Source organism: Acomys russatus, chromosome 13 (genome assembly GCF_903995435.1).
Source record: "Acomys russatus chromosome 13, mAcoRus1.1, whole genome shotgun sequence".
Lineage (NCBI taxonomy): Eukaryota > Metazoa > Chordata > Mammalia > Rodentia > Muridae > Acomys > Acomys russatus.
In genome coordinates this window covers 47,892,023-47,919,995 of record NC_067149.1, presented here as the reverse complement: position 1 = coordinate 47,919,995, position 27,973 = coordinate 47,892,023, and the positions used below count along the sequence as shown (strand labels likewise).

General features: G+C 43.3%; 1 protein-coding gene across 4 annotated transcripts in view; it reads right to left on the bottom strand.

Moving 5' to 3' along the window:
* LOC127197376 (chromatin remodeling regulator CECR2) overlaps positions 1-27,681 on the bottom strand; it is a 105,688-nt gene extending 78,007 nt beyond the window's left edge. For 3 of the 4 annotated variants that reach the window (XM_051155267.1, XM_051155268.1, XM_051155269.1), the window contains exon 1: positions 27,539-27,681. In XM_051155267.1, coding sequence (XP_051011224.1) covers positions 27,539-27,664 — 126 coding nt within the window. In that variant the 5' untranslated portion in view covers positions 27,665-27,681. Of the gene's footprint in view, positions 1-1,188; positions 1,299-27,538 lie in introns of those variants that run through there. The other variant, XM_051155270.1, reaches the window with a different exon arrangement.
* Positions 27,682-27,973: the final 292 nt, after the last annotated feature.

The window sequence follows — 27,973 nt, the reverse complement described above, 5'->3', positions numbered from 1 at the left end:
CAGTCTGGAATACATGAGACCCTGTCTCAAACGGGGATGATTCAGCCAGTAGTCAAAAGCACATACTGCTCTTTGCAAAGAACCTGAGTTCAGTTCCAAGCACCCACTTCAGGTGGCCTATACTTCTATCTCCAGAGGAATCCAACCTCCATTGGCACCTGAATTTGTGTGTAACATTCATGTGCGCACACACACAAATATATTTTAAAGAGACTGGAACGTGCTAGCCCAATGGAGTAATTTGCACTAAAGAAAGGTTAGATCAATGTTTAACACTTGAGGATTTTGTTTTTTGTCTCTATTTCTCCTAAAGCTTAAAAAAAAAAAAAAAAAGAAAAGAAAAGAAAGTCAGGAGCTGCACTTTAATCAAGTAATCAAGTCCTAACTGCATGGAAGGTGAGACAGGAGTACTGCTTGTTTAAGGAGGTTAAAGCCAGACTGGGCGATTTAGTGAGGCTCCATCTGAAAAACAAGACAATCAACACCATCACCCCAGGAAAGGCTAAGCAAGCAACTGACTATGATGGCTCATGCATGTAATCCCAGGAGGCTCAGGCAGTGGGTTGCCACGGAGTGCAGGGCCAGAATGGGTCACATAGTGACACTTGCCTCAAAAGAGGGTTGGCAAAATGATTCAGCAAGAAAGTAATCCGCTGCCAAGCCTAACAACCCTGTCTGACCCGCAGACCCACACAACTACAGTGCATGTGTCTTGGCACACATGTGCCCACAAACACACACAAGCTAAGAGTTCTAAAGTGTACTCATGTCCTGGAACAGTGGGGTTGACTCAAATCTCTCCCCAGCTGAGAGAGTCACAGAGGCAGGTAGATCTCTGTGAGTTTGATGCCAGCCTGGTCTACACAGCAAGTTCCAGACCATCAATGGCTGTACAGTAAGAATTGGTCTCAACATACAAACTTTCCTCTAACGCCTTTTGAATTCTTCCTTCTCAGTCTAAAATTGACAAGAACTGTCACCTTAAACATAACTAAAATAATTATGTCTGGCTGTTTTTAATGCTCCCTCCTAGTAAGAAAAGGATCTTTTCATTTTATTTTCCCCTATCAGATGGCAGGAGTCTTGCCACAGTGTAGTTAATTGTTTATTCCAACCCTTCAGAACGAGCTCTGACTAAATGTTCTCTAGGATCCAATAGTTACACAGTAGGAAACTATTTCAACTTACTTTCATGACTACTCCCTTAAGTAATCTTCTTAGATTCTTCCCAAACCCTGACTCACACCCTTGGAGGCATTATCCTTGAGGGGGTAATGGACAGTACTAGGATATTCACACCCTTGGAGGCGTTATCCTTGAGGTGGTAATGGACAGGACTGGGATAGTCACAGCAGCAACGCACTGAAAGGAAGAGACGCCACTCTAACAGCTTATTGGTCCAAACCAACATGTAATTTAACATTTGTTATGGAGTTTAAAATATTACTACGCATAAAGATGAATATCCTACATACAAACATAAAGCATCCCTCTTAAACTATGACTGTTATGAAGAAAATAACACACATTTTTGTGGCTAGCAGTATAATTCAAGGGCAGAGAATGTGCTTAGCATGGTCAGGGCACAAGAGCTGATCCCTACCACACTTCCTGAAAAGAAAATTTTCTAACAGTGCTTGAGAAAGAGCAAACCAGACTTCCACACACATGAGCTAGTAATGTCATCATTCATGCGTTCAAAGAATTAACCCTCCAGCTTATCAGCATTTACAAAATTTCACCCAAAAGTCAGTATGCCACATTTTGGATATCACTAAACTATATCTGCCATGCAGGCAGGCATGAAATTAGAGAACTATATTCAGGATGACAAAGCTAGGAGTGGTGTCTAAAGTCTCTAACTCCTGCAGTCTTGTCATCCCAGCACTAGAGAGGTAGAGCCGGACAATTAAGAGTTCAGGGCCTGGAGCTGGAGCGATGGCTCAGAGGTTAGGAGCACTGGCTGCTCTTCCAGAGGTCCTTAGTTCAATTCCCAAAAACCACAAGGTGGCTTGCAACTATAATGAGATCTGGTGCCCTCTTCTTGCATACATGTATACATACAGACACAACATTGTATACATAATAAATAAGTCTTTAAAAAAAAAAAAAAAGAGTTCAGGGCCAGCTTTGGCTACCTAACAAGTTCAAGGCCAGGCCAGGTTATATGAGACCCCATCTCAAAAAACCAACCCCCAATTAATTATGGATGAATAAATAAGTAAGACTTTAAAAAGAAAGTATTGGTGAGTATATAAAGGGACTGGAACCTCAGTCACCCAGTGGTGGCAATGCGAGATGGTGCAGCAATCTTAGAAGTCTGGCAATTCCTCAAAAGGTTAATAAACACAAACCATGTGGAATGAGAAGTCCCACCCAGCTGGGATGGTGATATACTCCCAGCACTTGAGAGACAGAGATGAACAGATTTTTCTGAGTCTGAGGCCAACCTGACCTACATAGCTAGTTCCAGGCTAGGAAGGGGTACATAGTGAGATATAGCCTCAATGAACTGGTTAATTAATTCTACTCATGATAGATGTTCAAGCCTGTGCCCCACACGAGCTTAAACAGGAATATTCAGAGCACAATGCCCAACAGCCAAAGTATATATAACTCAAATGTCTATCAACTAATAAATGGTTATACAAAATTTAAGTTGATCTATAAATGGAACATATTTGGCAATAAAGGACTAAAGTATTGAAAACACCTATAATCCTCTAGATACGATGTCCAAGGCAACATATAAAGAAAGTATTTAATCTGGGAATTCAGGGTTACAGAAGGTTGGAGAACATGACCATGGTGGGGAACATGGCAATAAACAAGCAGCACGGCCCTGGCGCACAGGAGCTCACGACTTACCTCTGATCTAGAGGAAGCTAGAGAAAGCTAACTGGGAATGGCCTGGAGGCTCACACCAGTGACACCCCTCCCTCAACAAGGCCCCACCTCTTCTGCTGTTGTTGTTCCAAGACAGGGTTTCCCTATGTAGCATTGGCTGTCCTGGACTGGCTTTGTAGACCAGGCTGGCCTTGAACTCACAGCAATCCACCTGCCTCTGCCTCCTGAGTGCTGGAATTAAAGGTGTGCACGGCCACCACCACCACCCGCTAGGCCCAACCTCTTAATCCTTTCTGAACAGTTCAACCAAATGGGGACCAGTATTCAAATATATGAGCTTATCCTCAATTAAGGATATGCCTTCATCATACCTGCCTGTTGGCCAGTTGGTTGGGCACTTTCTTTGTTTTGTTTTTAATGTACATTTGGTGTTTGGCCTACATGAGTGTCTGTATAAGGGAGTTGGATCCACTGAACTTGAGTTACAGACAGTTGTGAGCAGCCATGTGGGTGCTGGGAATTGAACTGGGTCCTCTGGGAAGAGCTGCCAATGCTTTTAACCTCTGAGATATCTCTCCAACTCCTGAATTTTCTTGATTAATGATTGTGTGAGAGGGCATAGCCTACTGTTAGTAGTTCTACCCATGGGCAGGTGGCCCTGGGTTATATTAGAAAGCAGGCTGAACAAACCAGTTAACAGTATTCCTCCGTGGTATCTTTGCCTAAGTTCCTGTCCTGACTTCCCTCAATAATGGGCTATGCTGTGAAATTTTAAGCTGAATAAACCCTTTACTCCTTAAACTACTTTTGGTCATGGTGTTCAATCACAGCAACAGAAAGCAAACTAAGACACACTTGCTGAAATGTGAATGGGCATTCATAACATCCTGATAAAAATAATAGACACCAATGACAAAGGCACACATTTTGAGTAATTCAACTCATTGGAAAAATTCACTTAGCAAATTTCAAATTAGTGGTTTCCAGAAGATAGCAAGTAGGGACTGGAGTAGAGCCTGACTGTTAAAGGGCTTTGGCATTTATTTTACAGTTAATGAAAACAACTTTAAAATTGACTGTGGTGATGGTTACATGCTTAAGAGTACACTTTGAGGCCGGGCATGGTGAGCGCGCCTTTAACCCCAGCACTCAGGGAGGCAGAGGCAGACGAATCACTGTGAGTTCAAGGCCAGCCTCATCTACAAAGTGAGTCCAAGACAGCCAAGACTACATAGTTTCAGAAACTGTCTTGAAAAACCAAAACCCAAAAAGAGTACACTTTGAGCATGTTGGTGGTACATGCCTTTGATCGCAGCACTTGGGAGGCAGAGGCAGAAGATCTCTGAGTTTGTGGCCAGCCTGGTCTACAAAGCAAGTCCAAGACAGCCAAGGCTATACAGAGAGACTGTCTCGAAAAAAAACGAAGGAGGGAAAAAAAAAAAACAAAAAAAAAAACAAAAAAAGGAAAAAGAATAAAGAGAAATAGGGCATTCATCAGCGTTATAAGAGCTGAATGAAGACAGATACATCTCACGCCTGATTAGACAAACATTCAGATTTTAAGTTCTTTTATCTGTTTCAGCAAAAATAGATGATGCACTTGGGAAGTTAGCAAAATGTACAAATGACCACAGTGATGATCGATATTTGAGATCGGCAATTCTGTCATGTTCAACAGAGTTTTCAGTTGTAACCACTTACAATGTGGGCAACAAACACAACTTACAAACATTCATTTATGCTCACTCAAATAGAGCAATTAATCTGTTTTTCAGCATGTAATAATGCAATTATGCTAAGTAATTCAACATAAAAATATCAGGCAGTGGCTGCCTACAACTATTTAACTTACAGAGCAGTAATTATTCCCAAAGTCATTTGAGCACCCACTAGTAATCTTTTTAAATTCTGCAAAAAACTCTAAAGCTCCAATGCACAAGCACGATGTAAAGTTCTCTCTTTTCCTTCCCACACTGGCTGCTTTCACTGGTTCATTAGTGCAGAGTTGAGAAACAAGTCAGGATGCACAAAGTACAATTTAGGCTTGGACTGAACACTTCCCCAGTATTGATATCTGAATGAAAAACCTAGCTCAAGGAGAAAGATGGCAGAAGAGGAAAAGCAATCGATCACAGCTCGAGAGAGCGAGCACTGGGGTATGTGCAGTGGGCAGAGGTGGCAGAGGATCAGAGATAATTGAGTGTGATGAACTACAAGGGCTGATGGAAGATAAATTGGCTGATAGACCAGCATGAAGAATTAGGAGGAAAGCAAAGCATGCCAGATGGAAGGACTCCAAAGGGGGGGGGGGGGCTGAGCTAGAGAGATCAGGTACAAAAGGGCAGGGCCACTTTTGTAGATGAGTATATGCAGTGTTTCTCAGGAACCTTCAATCCTAGTTTTTCTAGTTTTTGTTTTGCTAAAGAATGAAGACACATAGAACAAGAACTTCTTCTAATACAGAAGGCCCTGGGTTTAATCCAAAATAAAACAAAAACAAAAAATCCAATGGAACATATGGTGTGTGTACATTTTATCATATAGAACCACATTAAAGAAAGATGGTCAGTTTAATAGATCCAACCTATAGAAGATATGACAGATTAAAAAAAAATATTGGCAAGAAGAGCAATATTCTAGGAGGCAAACATCAATGGCCACAAAAGATGTGGGCCAAGTTTCCCTTCAACCATTATAAGCCTAGTAAAACTACCATCAACCCTTTAGTTAAAAAAAAAAAAAAGTAGATAGATATAAATATAGATATTTGACAATATCTCTTGTCATAACATAACAACCTCCTTAAACAGAAAAACCCTTTCCCAAGACCACAAAAGTAACGGCTGATATTTCTGCTGGGCCTCTCCATAACCACTCATGAAAGCACTCCTGTGACGCTGCTATAGTCTGCCTTCTCCTTCTTAGCCACCAAACTGCCAACTGTTGCCCTATAGCTGAGGTGGTCTCTTCCCACCACCAACGAAAATGATTTGCAATTCTTTACCTATGACTCACCCAGCACAATATTGCTATTTTTCTTTTTATTTTAAAGACTGAGTCTTTAAAATGTAGTCCGAACAGACCTAGAACTTACAGGAATCCTGCCTCAGCCTCCACAGTGCTAAAATTACAGGCTTACAGTCCCATGCCGCGACTTGAATGGTTTCTCCCCATCGGTAGTCTTCAACAAACTGCTAATGCTACAGTGTTCTGTGCTGCCCCTTATTATCCCCTAAGTGATCTTAGCATGTCCCATGCTCAAACTCTCACCTGTCCTTTACCTACCTGTGCCCTATGTCATTTGTACCAAAATCCTTATCCTACCTATACTATTATCTCATTTTTCTAATATTTCCTTTTTCCAAATCCAACATTTCCCTCATCTATGAATTCTACCATTTATTTCCTTTCATCTTTGTACCAATCACTGTCACTTCTCTTTATTTATCCTAACATTATGCCATCAGTCACTCTCCCTATTACACTTGGCATGTCTTTATTCCCTTACATATTTGTTAAAACCCTAACCTAATGAACAATTACTGCATTTATATTTTCAAATACAGATATTTGGGGGCTGGAGAGATGGCTGAGCAGTTAAGAGCACTGAGTTCAATTCCCAGAATCCACACAGCAGTTTATAGCAGTTTGTTACTCCAAGATCTGGCACCCTCATGGAGACACACATGCAGGCAAAACACAAATACACATAAAATGAAGATAAATAAGTTTTTTAAAAAAATACTAGAAAAGACAACAGACTCACACATGCATACTATAACCCCTATAAACCATCTCCCCCATCCACTGAAGCTCCAAAACCCTTCTCTTAGGAAAGAGAAGGTGATTTCTGGTGACTCCAAATGTAACTCCTCTCTTCCTACTAGAAAGGCCTCAAAGCTGACCTGGAACTCACTATGTACATAGCTCAGGCAGGTCTTTGGAGCCTCAGAGTGTTGGTATTGTGTGCCATCACACTTGTTATGCATGCACGCAAACACACACACCTAGCGAATATCTCCACCTCAAGTCATTTTTCTCCAGAAAACAATCTCAGTATGTTTTTTTTTAATGCATTTATTGTGCCTGCTTTATACAAACTGTATCTCAGAATTATCTATATACTTAACTTTGTGGGGCTTTTTTTTTTCCCCAAGATGTTAAAACAACTTTATTATTTTAAAAAAGAAACAAATCAAATAAATACACACTTTGGCTGGATGTGGTGGCACACACCTTTAATCCTAGTATCTGAAGCTAGCCTGGTTCCAGGACAGTCAGGGCTATACCAAGTGAGGGGGAGAAGGGGGAACACTTAGATGAGGGAGGACTGAATTTATATAATAGACATGAGTTATAAATAGAATAGAAGGCTAATTATTCTTCTAGTCTAATCTATCACATGTTTTTTACCTTGGTGGAAAGTAAGTACACAAAAACATATTAAATGTGAAAGTAGAAATCCCAGTGTGAAGCTCCAGAATAGCTATTCTAACTATACGGAAGTTGAGATGTACTGGCTTTGGGGTCTGGTTAATTTTGGTGTGTGGTGTTTGATTACTTATTTTATTTTTAACTCTGTGTGTGTGTGTGTGTGTGTGTGTGTGTGTGTGTGTGTGTGTAAAAGTTTGGTTGTACACATACTGTACCTGGCATGATTTTATTTTTCTTTATTGGCAAATAACATCCCATTGTGTGATAGCTACTCAGCTATCACTATGGACTGTATAGGCCATCATAGTGGCACACAGTCTTGAAATCCCAGCACACTGGGAGGCAGAGGCAGCTTGATCTCTATGGGTTTAACACTAGCCTGTCTCAAAAAAACAAGAAGAAAATAAGATTTGTAATGTAGACCGGATGTGGATGAAGCTTAACTTCTTTTTTTAAAAAAATGTGATAAGCTGGTTCATCTCATGCACGTCCCTGATCTAAGTGCTGTGCATCCTGCATGATCCTGTGCTGTCAAAGCCCACAATGCTATGTTCAAATCCTTTCCATTAGCACCGAAAAATCAAGATGATATGCTCTCTAAGTTAAGAGTTCATAGAGCCCAAGAAGGAATGAAGCCAGACCACTGCAGTATAGAAGGTAGTTACAGAGCTCCTGGACACCAAACCAGTGCTCCAACCATGCTCTTGGACAGAGATTAAGTTCATCACAAAACATACACAACTCTAAAATCTTTAAAGATGGAAGCATTCTACATACATTTGGACTAAATGAAACCTAATACAAATAACAAACTGGAAAATAAAAAAGAAATGCACCATTGGCATTTTATCAAAAATATAACACATATGTAGACAGGTGTGGTGGTGCACACCTTCAATCCCAGCACTTGAGAGGCAGAGGCAGGCAGATTGCTGAGTTCGAGGCCAGCCTGGTCTACAAAGTGAGTCTAGGACAGCCAAGGCTTCACAGAGAAACTTTGTCTTGAAAAAACAAAAAACAAAAACAAAAAAACATGTATGTTAACACAGATGCCAAGCTTGAGGAACAAAAGATCAGGGCTACAGATGTAGCCCAGTTGATGGAACCCCTAGGTTCTTAGAATAGGCCTAGGAGTAACCTGTAGTAACCTGTAACCTGTATTTCCTGTAGCCCTAATATTTCATAAGTAGAGACAGGGAGACCAAAAGTTAAAGGTCATCCTCAGCTTAATGGCTTAAAAACAAATTCTGTGCCTGGGTGTTTTGCCTGCATGCGTGTCTCCGCACTGCACTCCTACAGAAGCCAGAAGAAAGCACTGGATCCTGGAAGTAAGTTACAGTTACCTAAGCTACCATAGGTGCTGGGAACCTAGCCTGGGTCCATCCTCTGAAAGACTAGTAAGTGCTCTTAACCACCAGCTATCTCTCCAGCTCCTGTTAGCCACATGGGCCAGCCCAGGAGTGCAATGAGTCCCAGTCCAAAGAACAAACATTGGAAGCTAGGTATTCTGCCTCATGCCTATAATCTAGCATTTAAGCCACTAACAGGATTGCCACAGGAGGAACCAGATTTTTGGCCAATACATTATGACATTATGTCATTTTGAAATGGAAGAATATGTGTTATCTTTAATTCCTCACTTACCTGGCAAAATACTTAGTTCAGTAAGCAATCAATATATGTATTTCTCTTTCTCTCTCTCTCTCTCTCTCTCTCTCTCTCTCTCTCTCTCTCTCTCTCTCTCTCTCTCTTCAAGACAGGTTTGGTTTCTCCATGCAGCTCTGGCTGTCCTGTAGACCAGGATGGCCTCAAACTCACAGATATCAGCCTGCCTCTGCTGGGATTAAAGGCATGTGTCAACACTGCCCAGCTATTCCTTAAATTAATATCTACAGCTACTCAAAACTAAGTATCTGTCCTGGTCTATCATAAAAATAAAACTGGCAAGCCAGGCGTGGTTGCACACACCTTTAATCCCAGCACTTGAGAGGCTGTCTACAGGACAGCCAGAGCTACACAGAGAGACCGACCCTGTTTCGGGAGAGAAAAAAAAAAATCATCATTATTATCATCATCATCATCCAACGCAGGGCTGTCAAGATGGTCTAGCAGGTAAGGCACTGGAATTTGTGGACATAGCTTAACAGAACTAAAGTCAATCACTATCCTCCGATTTAGTGTATTCAAGCACAGGCATAAAGATACACAATATACAGGATTAGATAAAAGTTATGCCCCACACAGCTGGCCCCTAACTCAAGAGGCAGAGGCAGGAGAACCTCTGTGACTTCCAGGCCAGCCTGGTTGTGGTTGTTTGAATAGGAAAGGCCCCCACAGACTCGTGTTTGAATGCAGTACTATTAGGAGGTGTGGCCTTGTTGGAGGACTGTACCACTGTGGAGGCGGGCTTTGAGGTTATAGATATGCCTAGTGGGATATCTTAACTAAATGTTTGGCTTTCTAAGAGTTGCCTTGGTCATGTGTTTCTTCACAGAAATTGAACCCTAAGACACTGGTCCACAAAAAAAATTCCAGGGCAGTCAGGCCCCACAGAGAAATACTGTTTTAAAATAAACAAACCAACAATAAAGTATATCCCATGCATAACAGTTGGCCAGGAAGAAAATGAGAGAATACATACAGTAAGGTTGCACTGATCTTCTGGAACAGGAAAACCTCATCTGTGATGAGACAGAATTCAGATCAGCCTCAGCCTAGAGAAGATGGTGAGACCTGTATGACTTTACAGGCCTTAAGTAAGTATTTTGGGGAAATTAAAGTGTTCCATCATTTTTTGGGATGGTAGTTATACATATGTATATAGTTATATATTTTAAATTTTATATACTTGATTATATGAAAATTATCCCGCCAATAAAACTGATTTATAAGGAAAACTTGGGCCATCCAGACATAGTGGTGCACACTTTTAAGGCCAGCACTTGAGAAGCTAAGACAGGACAGCCTGATTTACGTAAGAGTTTCAAGCCTTGCCAGTTCCGTTTTGGTTTTGGTTTTTCGAGACAGGGTTTCTCTGTGTAACCTTGACGGTTCTGGACTCCATTTGTAGGCCAGGCTGGCCTCGAACTCACAGTGATCCACCTGCCTCTGCCTCCCCAGTGCTGGGATTAAAGGTGTGTGCTGCCACCCTGCCATCTTCCCCCACCCCCAGCAAATTCTTTACATAAATGGACTTATATTGTCTGTGTTTTTATGCTAATTTTTGATATGAGAGTCTCATTAGTTACTCAGGATGGTCTTGAACTCCTGGGCCCAGTGATCCTCCCCACTGGTCTCTTTGGGATGAGATGAAATATAAAACCAAGTCTAGAATTTAGTGGGAAAATAGAAGGGGAAAGTCTTCAGCAAGTGACTCTTCCATGTAGTCTACACCCAACATTTCCAAGTCTTTGATCCAAGCAGGTCAGTGAAGCAAGCTTTCATGTCCTGTGTCCGTTATATTCCATTTCTGTACGTAGGTGAGGCCCAGATGGACCTTTCACACTGCAGTGAACAGCAGGAATCAATGGACTCATTCCAAAGTGCTAAGCCTCCATCTGCAACCTTCTGTCAATTCTCTCCACTTCATCTGCCTCATTCCCAATTCTTTACAAATACCCATTGCACAAGTAATCAATGTCTCCTTCCCATTAAGACAGGGAAAATGAAATATTATCCCCAAATAAAGTAATACCTTTATGTTAATTCTCATCCAAAAATATTACTGTGTCTAATGTTAAAAGCCAAATGAGGTACCACAAAAGTACCATATGTGATCACTGACTACAAAGACTTAGGTGTCCAATGGAGAGAGGGCCAGCTAGATGGATGCCTTAGTGAGTAAAAATGCTTACAGGGCAAACCTGATAACCTAAGAACAGACCCTTCCACCATTGTCCCCTGACCTTAACACAAGCACCACATCACACTTTATCAACACAAACACCAACACACACACACACACACACACACACACACACACCAGACTTTTAAAACAAGGATTTTTTAAAACTGGATTTTAAAAAAAGGACAAGCAGTGGTGGCGCAGAGGCAGGCGGATCATGGTGAATTCGACGCCAGCCTGGTCTACAAAGTGAGCCCAGGACAGCCAAGGCTACACAGAGAAACCATCTCTAAAAACAAAACACAGAAAAACAAAACAACAACAAAAAAAACCACAAAACAACAACAACAACAACAAAAGAACACACACACATAAAAAAAAACAAAAAAGAGCTCAACCAAAACCACAGAAAGCACCCGTGTGAAACACTAAGCAAATGCTGACTCGAGCTACTGCTAGGCTTGGCTGTCCTGGATCTAATCACAATTCAACCCACCACCTTGAGCAATGCCCTCACCTGTGTAACTGTGAGCTAGACATAAATTATCTTTAACATAACATCCCTGTAGCTTTTACCCTCTATAGTCCTCCAACAATGGAACAGAGAGAATGGGAAGATAAATGTGAACTTTCCAGAGTGTATTACAAATTCAGTACAAATGACAATAAAAAAACTTAAGATGAATAAGGGGCCTAGAATGGTAGCACACGCCTTTAATCCCAGGACTGAGGCAGAGGTAGGTGATCTCTGAGTTTGAGGCCAGCCTGGTCTACTGAATGGGTTCCAGGACAGCCAGGGCTACACAGAGAAACCCTGTCTTGAAAAAAACAAAATGAAAGAAAGAAAGAAAAAAAGAAAGAAAGAAGACAACCATTTGTGTCTCCACTAATCTATCCAAACTCTTCAAAGGTTTCTTCCCAACTATAAATGTTAAAGCTCAGAGAGAATTTGCCTCATCTAAAGATGAGAATCAGATAAAGAAAAACGCCTTACCAACATACAAAGGAGCAACTTGGAAGCAGTGTATTAGGGTCTGGCTTTCTAAGCCTTTTCTGAACCATTAAGGAGGTCTCTGTCCATATCCCATACATAATGACCCAATCACTCTCAGCTCAGTCCCTGTGAGCCTCCTACTTTAGTGTGCACTCAAATCACCTGGACACCATATCTAAAGTCAGTAGCTCCAGGACGAGGCCTAGATGAAAACATGTCTCACAAGCTCACTTCAAGATTTCCTGAGGGGGAGGGTCAGGTAGTGGTGGCCCACGTCTTTAATCCCAGCATTCGGGAGGCAAAGGCAGGTGGATCACTGTGAGTTTGAGGCCATCCTGGTCTACAAAACAAGTCCAGGACAGCCAAGACTACACAGAGAAACCCTGTCTCAAAAATCCAAAAAGAAAAAAAAGATTTCCTGAGGGGGTGCTGGAGAGATGGCTCTGCAGTTAAGACCACTGGCTCCTCTTCCAAAGGTTCCGAGTTCAATTCATAGCGCCCACGTGGTAGCTTACAGCCATCTGTAATGGGATCTGATGCCTTCTTCTGTCATGCAGCCATACATCAAAAGAAAGCATTCATATACATAAAATGCATTAATTAATCAATTAGTTTTAAAGATTTTTCTGAGGACTACAGGGTGAATAACAGCATCTGGTTCAGTTCTACCCAATTCTGGCCCTTTTTTTTTTTTTTAAGATTTATTTATTATGAATACCGTATGATCAGATCACATTATAGATGGTTGTGAGCCACCATGTAGTTGCTGGGAATTGAACTCAGGACTTCTGGAAGAGCAGTCAGTGCTCTTTACTAAGCTATCTCTCCAGCCCCCCTTGGCTCATTACTTATGATTTCTTAACATGTATTAAATCCCACGGGCTTTAATGTCATCATTAAAATATTGTCTTATAAACACCAAATGAGATAATTCATATATTCACAACCCTAGCACATTCTGAATGTCTGGTAACTACTAACAGCTAGTGCTGTGTGTGTATGTGTTTGTGGCTGGGGAGTGTGTAGAGGTCAGAGGACAACGTTCTCCTCTGATTCGAGGTGTGTTTTAAACTTTTTAAGTGACTGTTGTGTGTGCACTGTATGTGTAAATGAAGCTGGTCCTTTCCTTCCACTTCAGGAACCAAAAATGGGACTCAGGCCCGGACTATACAGCAAATGCTTTACCCACTTACCCAGCTCACTGGTCTGAAATCTGTATTGTTAACTGCAATTCCTCCAGGTAACAAGCCTTCAACACCAAGTCTGTAGTCACAAGCACCTACTGCAAAACTAACTAAACTGTCCCACAAGAACCCTAATGTGGCCCGTACCCCTCGGGCAGCGTCTCACCTAGCCTTGTTCTTTGCCCATTCTATAGCAAAGTGAACTTTCTACTCTGTAAAGATTGGTTTCTATTTAACAAACAAATATTTACACTGTATACATTCTACACCCTAGGGCTGTTCCAAATAGATCTCATTGCTATCCCTTGCTTAAACTTCAACTGCCCCCATGTACAGCAATTTTCTTTTCTTTTTTTTTTTTTTTGTTTGTTTGTTTTGTTTTGTTTTTTGAGACAGGATTTCTCTGTGTTGTCTTGGCTGTCCTGGACTCACTTTGTAGACCAGGCTGGCCTCAAACTCACAGCAATCCACCTGTCTCTGCCTCCCGAGTGCCCCAGCACTGCCCGGCTTGCAATTTTCAAACATTATTTTAAACTTGTCCATTTATATACTTAGGAATTTGGGGTTTGGTTGGTGTGTTGTTTTTTTGTCTGTCTTGTTATGGTTTGAAACATGGTCTTACTATGAAATCTTGGCTGGCCTGGAACTACCTAAGTAGAGCAAACTAGCCTTATACTCACTGCGATCAGACTTGCCTCTACCTCACTAGTGCTAAGATTAAAGGTGTGTAACCACCATGCTCAGACTGTTGTTATTTTTGAGCAAGGTGTGGTATATCATCCAGGTTGCCCTCAATCTGCCACTATGCAACTAAGGGTGACTTACAACTCCTGTGTCTCGAAGTGCTGAGATTATAGGTGTGCACCACCACACCTGGCTTAAGCAGTACCAGATATTGAACATAGGCCTTCTTATGCAATAGGCAAAAATTCCATCAACTGAGGTAAATTTCACCAGCTGTTTGAGCCTGACAAGTTTTCACTATGCACCTTAGGCTAACCGGAAATTTACAATCTACCTGTGTTTATACTGTTGTCTCCATGTTTCCTTTAATCCCAGCACTCCCCAGGCAGAGGCAGGTGGATCTCTGTGAATTCAAGGCCAGCCTGCTCTTCAAAGTGAATCTATGACACCATGGCTACACAGAGAAACCTTGTCTTGAAAAACCAAAAAAGAAAAAAGATATGGTATATAAACAACTTTTTTGTTTGTTTGCTTGTTGTTTGTTTTGGTTTTTCAAGACAGGGTTTCTCTGTGTAGCCTTGGCTGTCCTGGACTTGCTTTGCAGACCAGGCTGGCCTGGAACTCACATCGATCCACCTGCCTCTGCCTCCCTATATGTATCTGTATAAATATAGGAACCACAAATGAAGGTGAATATAATTATCTTCTGTGATTGACTTAATTTGTTATTATGATCATCTCCAGTGTATTTCTTTACTACATACAATGGGTCTTCTGTGTTTTTATTTTATTATTTATTTATGTATTGTTCTGTTTCTTTAATTTCAAGTTTAGTGTTATTAGTGTATGAGATGTGAATGTGGGTGCGGGGCACACATACCATGGTGTGTCAGTGAGTTCCAAGGACTGAGTTCAGGCTATCAGGGCTTGTGCATATATTAGTTACTTTTCGATTGCTGCAATGAAACACAATGACCAAAGCCAACTTATAATAGAAAATCTTTAATTTGGGGCTCAAAGTTAATTACAGAGGATGAGTCCATGACCAAGATGGCAGGGAACATGGCACCAGGCAAACATGGTGCTGGAGAAGTAGCTGAGAGCCTGCTTGCATCTTGAGATATAAGAGGTGAGGGAGACACAACTGGGAATGAATAGCCGGGGCTTTTGGAACCTCAAAACCTGCCCCTAGTGAAAACACCGCCTCCAACAATGACACCCTCCAATCCTTCCCAAACAGTTCCAAACTGAGGATCCAGCATTCAAAGTTGTGAGCTTAGGGGCCCATTCTTGCTCAAACTACCACAGCAGGCACATACCTAGTACCTACTTATGTCACTGGTTCTTTGTTCTTTACGGCTTTAAAAAAATAATGTGGGCCAGGCGTGTTGCCTCACGTCTTTAATCCCAGTACTCGGGAGGCAGAGGCAGGTGGATCGCTGTGAGTTCAAGGACAGCCTGGTCTACAAAGCGAGTCCAAGACAGCCAAAGCTACACAGAGAACCCCTGTCTCGAAAAAACAAAACAAACAAAAAATAACAAAAAACACTGTCTAAAAACATTAACAGATGAGATTGCCCAAAAAAAAAAAAAAAAAAAAAAAAAAAAAAAAAAAAAGGCTCAGCAAGCACAGGTACTTGCCACCAAGTAAATAACAAATCTCTGGGACCCACATGTTGGAATCCTCTGCCCTCTCTACACATGCACCATGACATGTCTGTCCCCAAACAAATACATAAAGTACTTTTAAAACAATTTTTGTTCTGCTTTTTGAGACAGGTTTTTCTCTGTGTGTAGCTCTGGCTGTCCTAGAACTAGCTCTGTAGACCAGGCTGGCCTTAACTCACACTGATCTGCCTGCCTCTGTCTTTAAAGGCCTATGCCACCACTGCACCCTCCCCACTACCCCTCCACCCCCCAAGACAGGATTTCTCTGTGTAGCCTTGGCTGACCTGGACTGCTTTGTAGACCAGGCTGGCCTACGAATTCACAGAGATCCATCCACCTGGCTCTGCCTCCCAAGTGCTGGAATTAAGGATATGTGCCCCCAAGCCCAGCTTAAGGTTTTGGGTTTTTTTGTTTGTTTGTTTGTTTTGTTTTTTTTTTAAAGAAAAAAATAAAATAAGCCTTGTTAAGGATAGGGGACCTAGAGAAATGGCTTGATGGACTTGAATTCAGTTCCTAGCACCCAAAGTGCACAGTTTACAACTGCCTGTACCACCAAGTTCTGGGAATCCAATGCCCTCTTCTGGCTTCTGTGGATACCTGTACTCACATGCACTAATCAACACACAGATAGAAACATAATTTAAGAAAAAACAACTTTTTGTTTTGTTTTGTTTTGAGATAGGGTCTCTCTTTGTAGCCACATCTGTCCTGGAATTCACTATGTAAACCAGAATAGCCTCTGACTCAGAGATCCACCTGCCTCTGCTCCCCAGGTGCTGGGATTAAAGGTGTGTGCCAAGCTCAAATGAAATAATAAAAATATTAAGGGCCAAGGAGACAGCTCAGCAGGCTAACACACTAACCACCGCCCTTGATGATCTGAGTTCTATCCAAAGGACACACATTGTGGATGCCGAGAACTGGACCCAGATTTGTTGTCCTCCACACATATGCTGTGGCATGTGACTGGGCAAACAATAAATTAAAAATAGTAATAAACTTTCAATCCCAGCACTCCAGAGGCAGAGGCAGGTGTATCTCTGAGTTCAAAACCAGAAGAAACCATAGTGAGACACTATCTCAAAAACTAAACAAAAGTAACAATAACAACAGTTATTATTATTATTACTATTATTGATGGCCATGGTTACATATACCTGTAATCTTAGCACTTAGGAAACAAAGACAGGATGATCTCTATAAATTTAAGGTCTATATCTCAAGCTCAGGCCAGCCAGGACTACATGGTAAACCTTGTCTCAAAAAGTAATAAGGAGAGCCAGACACAGTGGTACACACACGCCTGCAATCCCAGCACTCAGAGAGGCAGAGGCAGGTGGATCTCTGTGAGTTCAAGGGCAGCCTGGTCTGCAAATCAAGTCCAAGACAGCCAGGGCTACAAAGAGAAACCCTGTCTTGGGAAAAAATAATAATAATAAGAGTAAGGAGCTGGATAAATAAATAAATGGTTAAGAGTGACTTTTCCAGACCAGGGTTCAATTCCCAACAACCACACAGTGGCTCACAATTATCTGTAATACCAGTTCCAGGGGATCCAACACCCTCAGACACACATGCAGGTAAAACATCAATGCACATACAAAAAATATATATAAGTAAAAATAATAGCTGTGTGCCATGGCGCACACCTGTAATCCCAGCGCTCAGAGAGGCAGAGACAGGCAGATTTCTGTGAGTTTGATGCCACCCTGGTCTACAAAGCGAGTCCAGGACAGCAAATGCTACACAGAAAAACTCTTGTCTTAAAGGGGGAAAAAGTAAAAATAATAAAAATAACATTTTAAAGATAGAAAGCAATTGAGGAGCTGGGTGTGGTGGTGCACACCTTTAATCCCAGCACTGGGATGTAGAGGCAGGCGGATCTCTATGAGTTCAAGGCCAGCCTGATCTACAAAGCAAGTCCAGGACAGCCAAGGCTACACAGAGAAACCCTGTCTTGAAAAACCAAAATAAATAAATAATGAAAAAGAATGAGGAAAACATCTGGAAGCTGACCTCTGGCCTCCACAGGCACATGCACTAGAGTGCATATTCTGCATGTTTGTGTCTCCCTGCTACACACACACACACACACACACACACACACACACGGGGGGGGGGGGGGTATGAGAATAATTAGTAGGTGTATATGGGATAGTAGCTCAAATCAATGCCACTCAAAGAATGGGCCAATAATCCCAGTAATTATACCAACAAGTGAAGTTCTCTTTGCCCTTATGAGACAGAATTCTCTGAAGAAGGAAGTCTAGGACATAAAAACTGCTCACACTCTACAAAGAGACAGCCAAGGCTACACAGAGAAACCCTGTCTCAAAAACAAAACAAAACAAAACAAACAAAAGCTGCTCACACCTGAAGAAGCCACAAATAACCTTTCAGGAAGAGAGAAGAGACAACAAAGGAAATGGAGATTAGAAAGGAGCCCCCCCCCACAAAGGAGTAGATCCGTTAATTTAACACACTTCTGTCAGACAAATAACCTGTCCCAAGTGCCATTGTTGCAGAAACAATGATCATTCAGGAGGTGGTGTTCATTAAAAGGAACTGGCCAGAAGAAAAAAAAATGAAAATAACTATTCCAATCAACATTTTTCTCAGTTCTAAGAACTTAACCCACTCCTAGAAATTATACTTCAGAGGTGATTTTAAGTTAAACATTAAAAAGTAAAGGGCTGGTATCACTGCACCCCAATCCCTGCTGTTTCCACCCTGACTCTTTGATGTTGGGATAAACAAGAGACCGCTCAGCACATCAGAGTAGCTTGAGGTGACCACATAAGATGACCTCCTACTTTCAAAGCCTCCCCCAGGGAGAAAGTAGATCTGACTCAGCCCAAGGAGCTGGTGCTATAGAATCAAGGCTAAAGCTACCACTGCAGAGGAAGCAGCAAAGAACATGCCATCACTTACACCAGCCAAGTACCCTTCATAAAGGTCAGATGAGGTCAGAGACTTTAAACAAGAAAATGAATACTAGCCCTCAAGTATTATGTAATTACATTTGAAACCTGTGTGTGGCTAATGAAGTACAAGACAGAGGACATAAGAGCATCGGTATTCTAAGAGATCATATGCCTTTGGAAGAATTCAGAGAAGAGTGTACTTTTTAAAGAGGGGGGGGGAAAGGCCTTTAGTTGCAACTGACTTCACTGCAGTTTATTTACATGAATTCTGGGGTTTAGAACCAAAATTCTACCCCTCCTCCACACATGCCCAGAGGAGGCAGGCCTGGGACGTGAGGAATTGAGCACAACAATGGAATGAAAGAAAAAACAAAGGAAGGTGGCCAAGTCTCAGGCTCAGTTAAAAGAAAATGTAAAGAAGGCTCAGCAGGCCAAGCTTTTAATCCTAGCACTTGGGAGGCAGTAGGGATCTACAAAGTGAGTGGTGGCCCAAGTCTTTATAATCACAGCACTCTGAAAGCAGAGGCAAATGGATCGATGTGAGTTCGAGGCCAGCCTGGTCTACAAGGTGAGTCCAGGTCAGCCAGGGCTACCCTGTCTTGAAAAAAACAACAAACACACACAAAAACAAGACAGCCAGGGATACACAGAGAAAAGGGGGGGGGGGGGCGCCGTGGGCGCCGTGGGGGCTCAGCAGGCTGGAGATGTGGATCTGTGGCAGAGGGCTTGCCCAGCATGTCCAATGTGCAGGGACTGAGGGAGAGAAAGGGAAGGGGCTACAAACCAATGATAAGATGACAAAAGCCAGTGACAGGTGAACATTTCCTTTAAATGTTTCATATCTTTTTGGTTGGTTGGTTTTGGTTTTTTGAGACAGGGTTCCTCTGTGTAGCCCTGGCTGTCTGGAACTCACTCTGTAGACCAAGCTGGCCTCAAACTCATAGGCTAAAGGCGTGTCGCACCATAGTCCTGCATGTTTTATATCTTTCAGCCAAGAAACTCAGAGCATCCCACAGTACACTAAGACTTGTTTAGTCACCATCACAAAATCATTTTCTCTCCAAACCAAAATAACACACTTATCACAGGGTATGGTGGCCGCAGCTCTCTACGATTTTGAGGGAAACTTGGTCTATACAGTGAGACCCATTCCAGAAAGAAAAGAAGGGGGGAAAGATGATGATAATCAAGTATCTGTTTACCAGGTTTCTATCTGACATACGAAAAAGCAGGGAACAACCTAAACTTTCAAAACTTTCCTCAGAAGCTGTATGTGGTGGTGTACAACTTTAATCCCAGCACTGAGGAGGGAGATGGGCAGGCAGATTTGAGGCTAGCTTGGTCTACAGACTGAAACATCAAGATTGTCAGGAGCAAGGTCAGCCTGAACTACACAGATGAGTCATAGTTGTCTGTAGTAAACTACAATGACACCATGTCTTTCTTTTGTTTTTTAAGTGGCTGGGAGGTAGTGGCACACACCTTTAATCCCAGCACTTAGAAGGCAGAAGCAGACTGATCTCAGTGAATTCAAGACCAGCCTGAGATACAGAGGTAGTTCCAGATCAGCCAGAGAGCTAGAGAGAGAAACACAGTGGGGGGAGGAGGGAAAGAGGGTGAGAGACACCCCAACCTTCAGAAGTGTCTATCAGAGAACCTTATTTGCAGGCAAGTTTCCAGTGGAGGAGACACAGAATGTAATCCAGACATGGCAAGCAAGTATGGATTTGCAGCTTCTATCTGGTTTAAAAAAAAAAAAAAATCAGCTTGTAAAGTTTGGGTAGCAGCCTTGAGCTTACCCCTTGCTGCCTACGGTGACTTATTTACTTGACTCAGTGGTACAAGGCACACCCAAACAGTCCCTCCTAGGAAAAAGCCAGAAGTCATCTAGCCTGAAATTCCCATGTCACTAATCTGAAACCAAAGTAAGCTTGCTAAGATCACAACTTCATGGCAAGGGTGAATAAGAGCTGGGCATGGTGGTGCACGCCTGTAATCCCAGCACTCAGGAGACAGAGGCACATGGATTTCAGTGAATTGGAGGTGTGTGCCACCACTGCCCCACAAACCACAAAACCTTAAATCATTTTTAAAGCTTGCTTTGCTTCTGTTGGAGCTAGAAAGATGCTCAGTAATTAAGAGCACTTGCTGCTTTTCCAGAGGACCCAAGTTCAATTCCCAGCATCCCCATGGTGGCTTGCAGCCTTCTGTAACTGCAGCCTCAGAGGATCCTACATCCTCTTCTGGCCTCTGAGGGTACCAGGCATAGACATGCATGCAGGCAAAACACCTATAAATATAAAAATAAGTAACAATTTTATTGGAGGGGTTGGTTTTTGGAGACAGGATTTCTCTGTGTAGCCTTGGCTGTCCTGGACTGGATTTATAGATCAGGCTGACCTCAAACTCAAAAGGTCCACCTGCCTTTGCCTCCCCAAGTGCTGGGATTACAGACCTGTGCAACCACACCTAGCTAAATAGTAATTTTTTTTTAAATTGTTGTTTCTGTTTTTAAGGTCTTACCTAATCCTGGCTGGCTTAGATCTCACTATGTAGCCCAGGCTGGCCTTAAACTCCAGAGTGCTAGAGTTAAAGGCACTGCAATACTGCACCCATCTCTAAATCACTGTACGTCGTTTATCTTAGTTCCATTCAAATGCTCTCAGCAAACACCCTTAACCCTCTATTAAACTGAAGTAGCAATCCCTTAGCATGACCTTAGCAAGCATCCCTGGATTTCATCGTTTCTTAGACCCTGTGACATACTGTATCATTTGTCCACTAAGAAGAGGGCAAGGACTTTACACATCTTATTAATTTATTTTGGGCATGGTGCTGTTACACACCTTTAATCACTTGGGAGGCAGAGGCCAGCCTGGTCTACAGAATGAGTTCCCAAAAAACCAGGACCAGACAGAAAAGGTCTGCGTCTCAGAAAAATATACTAATAATTATTATTTATCTTATGTATGTGCCACTGAACACATGTGGAAGTTAGAGGAAAACTGGAAAGGGTTGGTTCTCTCCTCTTATCTACCATGTTTGCTCAAGGGATAAAATTCAAGTCTTCAAGCTTGGCAGCAAACTCCTTTATCCACGGAGGCACCTCATCTACCCAGAGAGCAGGTGTTTTTGTGTTACACACATAGCTGTACCTTCATCAGCAAGTACCCTGCCTAGCACTTAGATGCTTTATAACATGTCAATAGAAATTATTACATTAATTTGACTCTGCACTTAACTTCAAAAGGCTTAAAAATAATCCCCTGCCAGACAAGGGAACTCACGTACAAACCCAGCATTCTGGAGGTTCAGGCAAGAAAATCATAGCAAGTTGTAAAGCAGCCTGAGTTACAAACAAAAAACAATCCTGTCTCAAAAATAAAATAAAAAAACTAGGCAGTGGTGGTGCATGTCTTTAGTCCTATGGCACTCAGGAGGAAGAGGCATACAGATCTCTGAGTCCAAGGTGAGCCTGGTCTACAAAAGTAAGTTCCAGGACAGCCAGGACTACACAGAGAAGCCTGTCTTGAAAAAAAAAAAAAAAAAGAGGGGCTGGAGAGATGGTTCAGAAGTTAAGAGCACTGGCTTTTCTTCAAAATGTCCTGAGTTCAATTGCCAGAAACCACATGGTGGCTCACAACCATCATAATGAGATCTGGTGCTCTCTTCTGGTGTGCAGGCACATATGTGGGAGGAATACTGTATAAATAATAAGTAAACCTTTTTAAAAAGCCAGGTGTGGTGGCCCACGCCTTTAATCCCAGCACGCCAGAGGTAGAGGCAGGCGAATCTCTGTGAGTTTGAAGCCAGCCTGGTCTACAAAGCAAGCGCAGGACAACTAGGACTGTTATGCAAAGAAACCCTGTCTCATAGAACCAAAAAAGAGAATAATTAAAGTGCTAACTATAATCCTCACCCTGACTGCATTTGTTCCTGTACACAAACAAAATCTATTGCCCACCCCTAAACACAGCTGATACAACTAATGTAAATTTTATTATTTACATTAATTATATTTCATGGTTCATTCTCTTGATGAAGGAGCTGGAAACAGAAATACTGAGGGCAGAATACAAAGTCCTATATATCCTGGCCCCACATCAACCTTCTGAGTGAAGGGCTTCAGCCACATACAACCAACCCAAAAGAAGACACAAGGCAGGCAAGATTCAGGCTGCAAACGCCAAGTCTTAGGAAAGAAGTTGGGCCATGGTGGTGCACTCCTTTAATCCCAGCACTCGGGAGGCAGAGGCAGAAAGATTTCTGCCAAGACCAGCCTCGTCAAGAGTTCCAGGACAGCCAAAGTTACATACACAAAGAAATCCTGGAAAGGGGCAGGAGAGCATCTGGGGGGGGGGGGGAGAATAATTAAACTGTTTTGATCTGGCTGTCACTAGTATACAAACCACTCAAATCCATGTAAACAATTCCAAACATCTACTTGGACGTACCCCTCCAGCCCTGTACCAGCGCCCTGTACCACCATGATGGCCTGGGCCTCCTCAGCCTTCCTAAGGCTTCAACCCTTTAGTACAGCTCCTCATGTTGTGGTGACCCTCAACCATATAACTATTTTCACTGCTACTTCATAACTGTAATTTTGCTGTTACGAATTTTAATACAAGTATCTGTATTTTCTGATGGTCTTAGGCGACCTCTGTGAAAAGGTTGTTCAGCAAACCCCCAAAGATTGTGAACTGCTGCTCTTTAAGGTTATGGCAAATCATACTGTCTTCCATCGCCTTACTTCAACTTGAAGCAAGTACTAAATTTAAAGAGGTCAATTATTTCTTTGTTTCATATCAGAGCAAAACAACTAACCTAATCCACTACAATATAAAGTACCAACTATTTGGCTTTAACTAAATCATACATAACTTGATTATATTATCAGCTAATGTGGCCAAAGGGAGCCAAGTATGAGCTGCTTTGGTGAACAGATATTTCATGCCTATAAGGCAAGCTACTAGGGAAGGAAGCTGAGGGGGGACAGAAAGCCTGTTTAGCTAAGTTCATGTACCACCTCAAAAACAGAAACAACAATTTAAAAAAATTCACCAACCCTAGCTGCAGAGTGAGACTCTTTTTAAAAAAAAGCAAGTATTTAATGAACACCAGCTACTGAAGGCAGTCTCTTTAATGTACTAATGCCCAGCTATACCTTAGCCTCTTCAGAAAACTAAAAGCAACACCTAATCCATAGCACAAATCTATCAAGAATTTAGGAATTTCTTCCTCCGCCCCCAGGGTTTCTCTGTGTAGCCCTGGCTGTCCTGGAACTCCCTCTGTAGACCATGCTGGACTGGAATTTACAGAGATCCGCCTGCCTCTGCCTCCTGAGTGCTGGGATTACCGGCGTGAGCCACCACTGCCCAGTAAGGATTTCTAAGTATGGTAACAGAAGGTTTTTACCCAAGTGTCACAAGTACAATTTTAAGTTAGTACCTCCCCCCTTCATTGATGATTAGAGTTACTTAATTCTCTTATCTGTATCTTGCTAAAAATTAAGCTTTATATAAGCTTTTTGGGTTTTGTTTTGATTTTTGAGACATGGTTTCTCTGTGTAGCCTTGTCTGTCCTGGAATCGGATTTGTAGACCAGGCTGGCCTAGAGATCCACCTGCCTCTGCCTCTCCAAATCCTGGGATTACTGAGCGTGCCCCAACACAACTTGTGTGCTGTTTTCAAAACCAGGGAGGAAAATTATGACAACTTCAGGTATTCTGGCAACTGTTCAACCCTGAATTACACTCTATCATAAACCAAGAATCTGGAACAACTGAAAGCATTATTATTATACCATCAGATTTTTGTTCTGATTATGTGAGAACCTTTATTTTAGGGCAGGAACACACATATTTAAGATACATTTAAGCTTACCTTAAAATGAAAAGCAAAAAAGCAGGGCAGGGTGGCACATGCCTTTGATCCCAGCACTTGGGAGACACAGATATAGATGATCTCTGTGAATTGGAAGCCAGCCTGGTCTACACAGTGAGTTCCATGCCAGCCACAGCTACACAGTGAAACCCTGTCTCAGAAAAAGGGCTGGGAAAGGCTGTTATACAGAGCCTGCCTAGCATGTATAAGCACCCTGAGTTCAATACACAACACTACACACCACGAAGTCAAGTATGTTGACTCTTCTGAAGAAACAATCAGTTTAAAGTTAATTAACTGAGCACAAAAATATTTCTACATGCAAAAATAAAAACATCCCCACTTTAGAGCCCTCCTCTCTAAGTGGGAGGTCTTGACCTCTTACAAAACAGCAACAAGAATCCTGGAGACTGCTTCATCTGGGATAGAAACTAAGTCCTCAAGGATTTTGCTTCCTAAATTTTCTATAAACCCAAGGATTCAGCTTGGGAAAGAGGTAAAATGCGATCTTTCACAGGACTGGTGTCCAACTTGACAATTTGATAGTTTATATTCTCCATTTCTAGTTTTCAGGGTGTAATTGGGCTATAGGGCCTTTCCACCACCAGGTACATTCAGCTCGGAACTAGTATATTTTTACTTTAAAACTTGCACTGTAAGGCCTAACCAATAAAGTAGCTGGTGCTTTTCAAATCACTAAGAAAAGCAAAAACAAATTCACTGACAATGTCTTTGGGGAATTTTGTATTGTTGATGGGTCAAAGTCAAATTTGTTAAGAGAATTATAATTTTAGAAAATTCACCTTTTAGTAACTATTCAAAATCCTAAATTAAACATAGGAGCTACAAGAGGGGAAAGCCATCATTTGTTATATATTTACTGATCATCTCCATAGTGGTGAGGAGAAAAGAGTTGGTAGTATTTAAAGTGTGTACATATTGGAATCAGGATATTAATGTGTTGAATGTTTTTCAGGTAATATAACTGACAAAGGTGTCTCTTCAAAAGAATGCTCAGGAGAGAAGAATCCATGTGAAGGAAACCGATGCCAATCCTGGGGCTCTCACTCCGGAAGGGGAGAACCAATTCCCTAAACTACCCTTTGACCTCCACAAGCACTCCGTGACACATGCACACCCACACAACGCAACTGTTCCTTAACCACTAGAATTAAAAGACACCGTGTCAAGTAGACCTGATAATTCACCATGTAAAGACAGTAACAGTTTACATTTCCTAGAGGAATTAGGCCATCCTACACAATAGACCTCAACTTTACTACTTAGGACAGAAATCAGAGGCTACTCTAAATATTCTGAGTATAATTAAGGCAAAATGATTTCATCTACTTTTCCACCAACAAAATGGGAACACAGGGACTTAGAAAGCTGGCATTTTTCCAGCAGCAGTGTTCGGCAAATACATTTGTAATCTGGCTCATCAACTTAACTTTCTCCTGGTAAAAGAAAACGGGCTGGGGACAAGTTTACCAAGATGGCACTGTCACAAGCAACACCCCAAACACACAGGGCAGCCACCATTTTGAACAGCAGGATTTAATTAGACTACTCAGGATTTCAAACCAACTAAAAGGAAACACAGGACGTCAGAATCATTAAGCATCTCTTCCCCTTTACGAGTCCTCAAATAGTCTTTGTAGTCCAATTTCATTACAAAATTTCATCACAAAAAATGTTCGTTACATCATGTTCGAACTTTGTAAACAAACGCTTTTAGGTTGCGTGAAATTCCCAAGTTACATTTTCCTAAAACCTGGGGAAGCTCACGACCTGGAGAAGCCTACCAACCTATTCACATTGTTTTAAAGTACCTCCAAAAAGCCAACGAGTGGCCCCAGCTTCATTCTCCTAACCCAACCCTTGCGGTCGTTTTAGTTTTCCGATTTCATTAACTTTGCAACAAAAGTAAGTTCCCACGCTTCATTCACAGAAGCAAGCGATATTTCTGCAAACACAACGGACTTTAAATAAAGGTGAGCAAAGACCTCAGGAGTCAACAAATTAAATGCAAGATTCGTGGGGGTGGAGAGGCAATCACACGGTCAGACCTTCCAAATAAATGGTTTTAATTTTGAGTACTTGATTTGTAAAGCCATGCACAGAACTGAAAACAGTAACTGACCCAACAGTTCCGTGTACCTTTGTCCCAAGGCAAAAGGTGATTAAGTCACTAACACAGACTACCATAGAAAAGAAAGCAACTCAACCTGCCAACCAATCACATATTTCACACCTCCTTCCAAATATAAAGACAGATGCTGCTTCGGACCATCTTCTACATTCCGTTTCCCACATTCCCGCCACGGTTCTTGCCGCTAGGACCCTCCGATTTTAGTCTAGTTATCACAAAGCCTCGGGTCCTGAAAGCACCTTCCGCCTGGCCAGAAAGCCATCCCTTTCCACGTCTCTCGCCCGGGGGAATAATGGTGGCGAAATCAACTCGAAGAGAGAGCTCCCCGAGCACGGAGGGCTGCACGTTCCTCAGACGAGGAGCAGTTTTTAAAGGGGGTAGGGAGGATCCCAAACTTTCCCTCCACAGCCTCGGCGTCCCGAGCGACGGCGAGCGACGGGCGGTCCCACAAGGAGACCGAACGCCCCGAGCCCCAGGCCCCATCTGCGCCCGCCCGAAGTTGACTCGAAGCGCCCGAGAGTTCCGGGCCTCCTCAAGTCGGCCAAGTGAGACCCGGGCGAGCGTCTCCCGAGCAACGCCGCCCCTGCCCAGGGCCGCAGCCGCCCCCCGCGCGTGCGCCCGCACCCCGTCCCGGTCCCCGCCTGAGCAGCTGCTCGCCGCCTCCGAGGCTCCGGCGGGGAGCGCGCGCGCACTCTCGCCCTCAGGCCGGCCGAGGAGTCCCGGGAGAGTCCCCGGGTCCCGCGCCGACAAAAGCAGCCTCGACCCCCGCCGGCGAGAGAGCGCGGGGGCCGCGGGGAGCCAGCGCCGGCCGCCAGCCTCGTGCCCGCCGCGGAGCCCCTCGCCCGCCCGCACTCCGCGCCAAGTCGGCGGCCCGCGACTCCCCGCAGAGAAGCGCGGAGAAAAGGGCACAGCGCCGGCCACTCACCTCGATCTCGAAGTCCGGCAGGCGGAACGCCGTGCGAAAGAGCGAGCAGAAGTGCGCGATGGCCGGGACTTCCCACCAGGAGCGGAGCTCGCCCAGCCCGGCCGCGCCGCCTTCCTCCGGGCACATCTCCCCGCCGCGCTCGCTCGCTCCGACTCCGGCTGCGCCTCTCAGTGCGCCGCGGCTCCCGCCGCTCGGCGTGAGCACCAAGCTGAGGCGCGCCGGGCGGGGGGCGGCGGGCCGAGTCGCTCAAGCGGCCGCTGCTCGGGCAGCCGGCGGGGGCCGCGCGCTGGCCCCGTCCCGCCGCGGCGGTGCGGCCGCCCCCAGTCCCATACAATATAATCCACTCAGCGCTGAGGAAAACAGATGGGGCTGGGGGTGGGGAGGGGGCCCGGCAGAAGCCTGGGGGAGGGGCCGCCCACGAGGAGGGGGCGGGGC